Source organism: Olea europaea, unplaced genomic scaffold (genome assembly GCF_002742605.1).
Source record: "Olea europaea var. sylvestris unplaced genomic scaffold, O_europaea_v1 scaffold16595, whole genome shotgun sequence".
NCBI classification, from domain to species: Eukaryota; Viridiplantae; Streptophyta; class Magnoliopsida; order Lamiales; family Oleaceae; genus Olea; species Olea europaea.
The window spans coordinates 1-2,386 of NW_019234259.1; the positions used below are offsets into that span (position 1 = coordinate 1).

At 34.9% G+C, this 2,386-nt stretch overlaps 1 protein-coding gene across 5 annotated transcripts; it reads right to left on the reverse strand.

Annotated features, from left to right (window-relative positions):
- Positions 1 to 497: 497 nt before the first annotated feature.
- Positions 498 to 2,380, reverse strand: LOC111377476 (PHD finger protein 3-like). 5 transcript variants are annotated; one of them, XR_002699733.1, is made up of 6 exons: positions 2,252 to 2,380; positions 1,978 to 2,112; positions 1,650 to 1,733; positions 1,082 to 1,174; positions 933 to 985; positions 498 to 756 (listed from the first exon to the last, which is right to left on the reverse strand). XR_002699733.1 is itself a non-coding variant. In XM_023000583.1 (5 exons), the coding sequence occupies exons 1-5, from the start codon at positions 2,375 to 2,377 to the stop codon at positions 753 to 755; spliced, it is 402 nt and encodes a 133-aa protein (XP_022856351.1). In that variant the 5' UTR covers positions 2,378 to 2,380; the 3' UTR covers positions 498 to 752. The 5 variants fall into 5 exon arrangements, 2 of the variants coding, with proteins under 2 accessions (XP_022856351.1, XP_022856350.1); XR_002699732.1 differs by having other exon boundaries at positions 933 to 1,174; XM_023000583.1 differs by lacking the exon at positions 1,082 to 1,174.
- Between the last annotated feature and the right edge of the window lie 6 nt (positions 2,381 to 2,386).

Here is a 2,386-nt window from a genome sequence, read left to right on the forward strand (position 1 = left end):
AGAAAGTGCTTTAGCCATTGGTGCTCTCTCTGATCTCTATGCATTCATTGTTCCACGTAAAATTCTTCCCCCCTATTCATATTCCAGTTTGGTAATTTCAAAAAGTGTGGCCCAAAAACAATAAAAACTATATGGAAAAATATTGAGTTGGTCCCGTGTACGACTCTCTTAATATATGAATTATGATGGGAATTTTAATGCTTGTAAGCAAAGACAAACATGATCCGCTTTTAGTGTAAACAGAAATGATATGTCATAAGAACGTTTCCTTTGTAAATTCAACAAAGCGCTGATTAATTGTATGCTTAGTGGTCGCCTATACATCATCATAATTTGTATAAACCCTTTGCTTTTATCCAATTTGACCATTAGGACTTGAAGTTGACATAATTAAAATTCTTTTCTATTCTCGATCCATTTCAGTACTCTTAAATATAAATATTAACTATTTGATACCAAAATTAAATATGTGAACTAAAACAACGAACACACAGGAAAAAGGCAACCCTTTTGCTAAAGCTAGATATATCCAGTTTCCATTCATTCAGTAATATAGATTTAGACATGCATCAAGTATTCAAAATCAATCTATACAGGAGATAGTAACACCCCAGACATTCGAGTGCTCCCCTTTAGAGCCTTCGAAATTGCAAAAAAGACAACAGTTCAATACAAAAAACCGCAGCAAGATAGACCAAGGCCAAAAGACATTCCAAAAATCCTACTGTTGCCACGAACCTCACCAGCATCAGTCATCTGCGCCAGAAACAAAAATAAAAGGATAATGTAAAAAAAAACCACGGCTCAAAAGTGAAAGTTACAGTACTATATATCGAAGGTTAAAGAGGATCCATAGTTTATTCTATTTGAATACAATTGCATGACTAAAAATTTCATCGACACAATCATCAGATGAAAGAACACTGAATAACCTGCATGTGCCATGACTCCTAAGGTTAGCTATTTCCTTTGCTGTTAGACCTTCCTGAAAAAATTTGGGGCTGTTAAACTAAGAGAATTGAGGGAAATTCGAATTTGCATCAAAATAATACTGAATTGCTTGCGATTCTTATAAAGACACCATATGTTGACGTCAGTTTCACTCTGTTCAAGCTCTTCAAGCTTAGAACCTGTCATTTAGCACGTCAAGGACCAAACTGAAAGCACTTCATCCCTGTAAATACGTGTTTTCCCCATCTAAAATAGTAAGAGATCTGAAAAAGATATCCCAGTAAACAGAAATTCATATACCCATATAAAAACGTGTACACTTGCAAGAGGGAGATAATCCAAGTCCACAGCAAGAATGCAGCGCAATTGAGTAGAATATATAAAATGAAGGAAATTAGGTCTCATTTTAAAACTTTAACAGAAACAAATAACCTAACACGTTAATTTCTCACCAGACAAATTTTCTAGAACCAAAAGGTAAGTGAAGGTCAATAATAATAATAATAATAATGTCTACTCAACAAAGGCTTGTACCATCATCCTGACAGCCAAACATGTTTCCAGGATATAATTTCTCATATACTATAAATGTTTAAGGACAGCTTTTAATTATTAGATGATATGTATACTAGAAACATCGAATATTCAATGCCCAAAAGGCAAAACAAAACAAGGGGAAAGGGAAATTAAGAATCGACCTTTAATTCATTTGGAGACATCTTCAGTATATGGGACGGTTCCAGCTCCCCACTTAGAACACGCCGTGCTAATACAGCATTGTTCTGGAAAGAAACTGTGAATTTATGAGGAAGAAAAATACTAAACAGAGAAAAGGAAGTAGATTAATTACAGTGCAGATGGGGATAGATTAAAGCATTAATCAAATGTCCCATGGTATATGTCATTCTCACTTAGACCAAACAAGTACTTCCGCAAGCTGTGTGGGTTAAGAGGCGCACTAACTGTATAAGACATTTACAAACACTGATACACATGTTTGCAGACTCTAGATAAGAAGTTGGCAACCTTAAGATAATGTGTTAAATGCTGCAACTTTTGGTTGTACTTCTGAGAATCTGAGGAAAATCCATCGTGTGCAGCCTTCTCAAGAGCAGCTATAGCATTAACAGCTGCATTTGGCCAGACAAAGGACATATCACTCTGTGCAAAGAAAGAAACATCTCACATTTATTTGTATCTTCCCACAACTAATATTGTTATTCAGACTATTTAGTATTAACTGAAAATGATCAACTTAGTGTTTCATAACCTGGAAAAAAAAAATAATAATAAACTGTACATTTGGAGTCTTGTCATGAGACCTATTTACAGGATTTGAGCGACTAATCTTATGAATAATACTGATGCCATCAGCACCCCTTTTTTCTTTTCCATCATTCTTCTGGCTGTCCATGGACATGCACATAAATTCAAT

Bases quoted from the DNA above. Each gene is read 5' to 3' on its own strand.
- LOC111377476 (XM_023000582.1), bottom strand. From the start codon at position 2,377: ATGTGCATGTCCATGGACAGCCAGAAGAATGATGGAAAAGAAAAAAGG. The intron at 1,734-1,977 runs GTTGCCAACTTC...GTTTCTTTCCAG, and splicing joins ATTTAACACATTATCTTAAG to AACAATGCTGTATTAGCACG. The intron at 757-1,649 runs GTCGATTCTTAA...TTTCTGGCGCAG, and splicing joins TGTCTCCAAATGAATTAAAG to ATGACTGATGCTGGTGAGGT.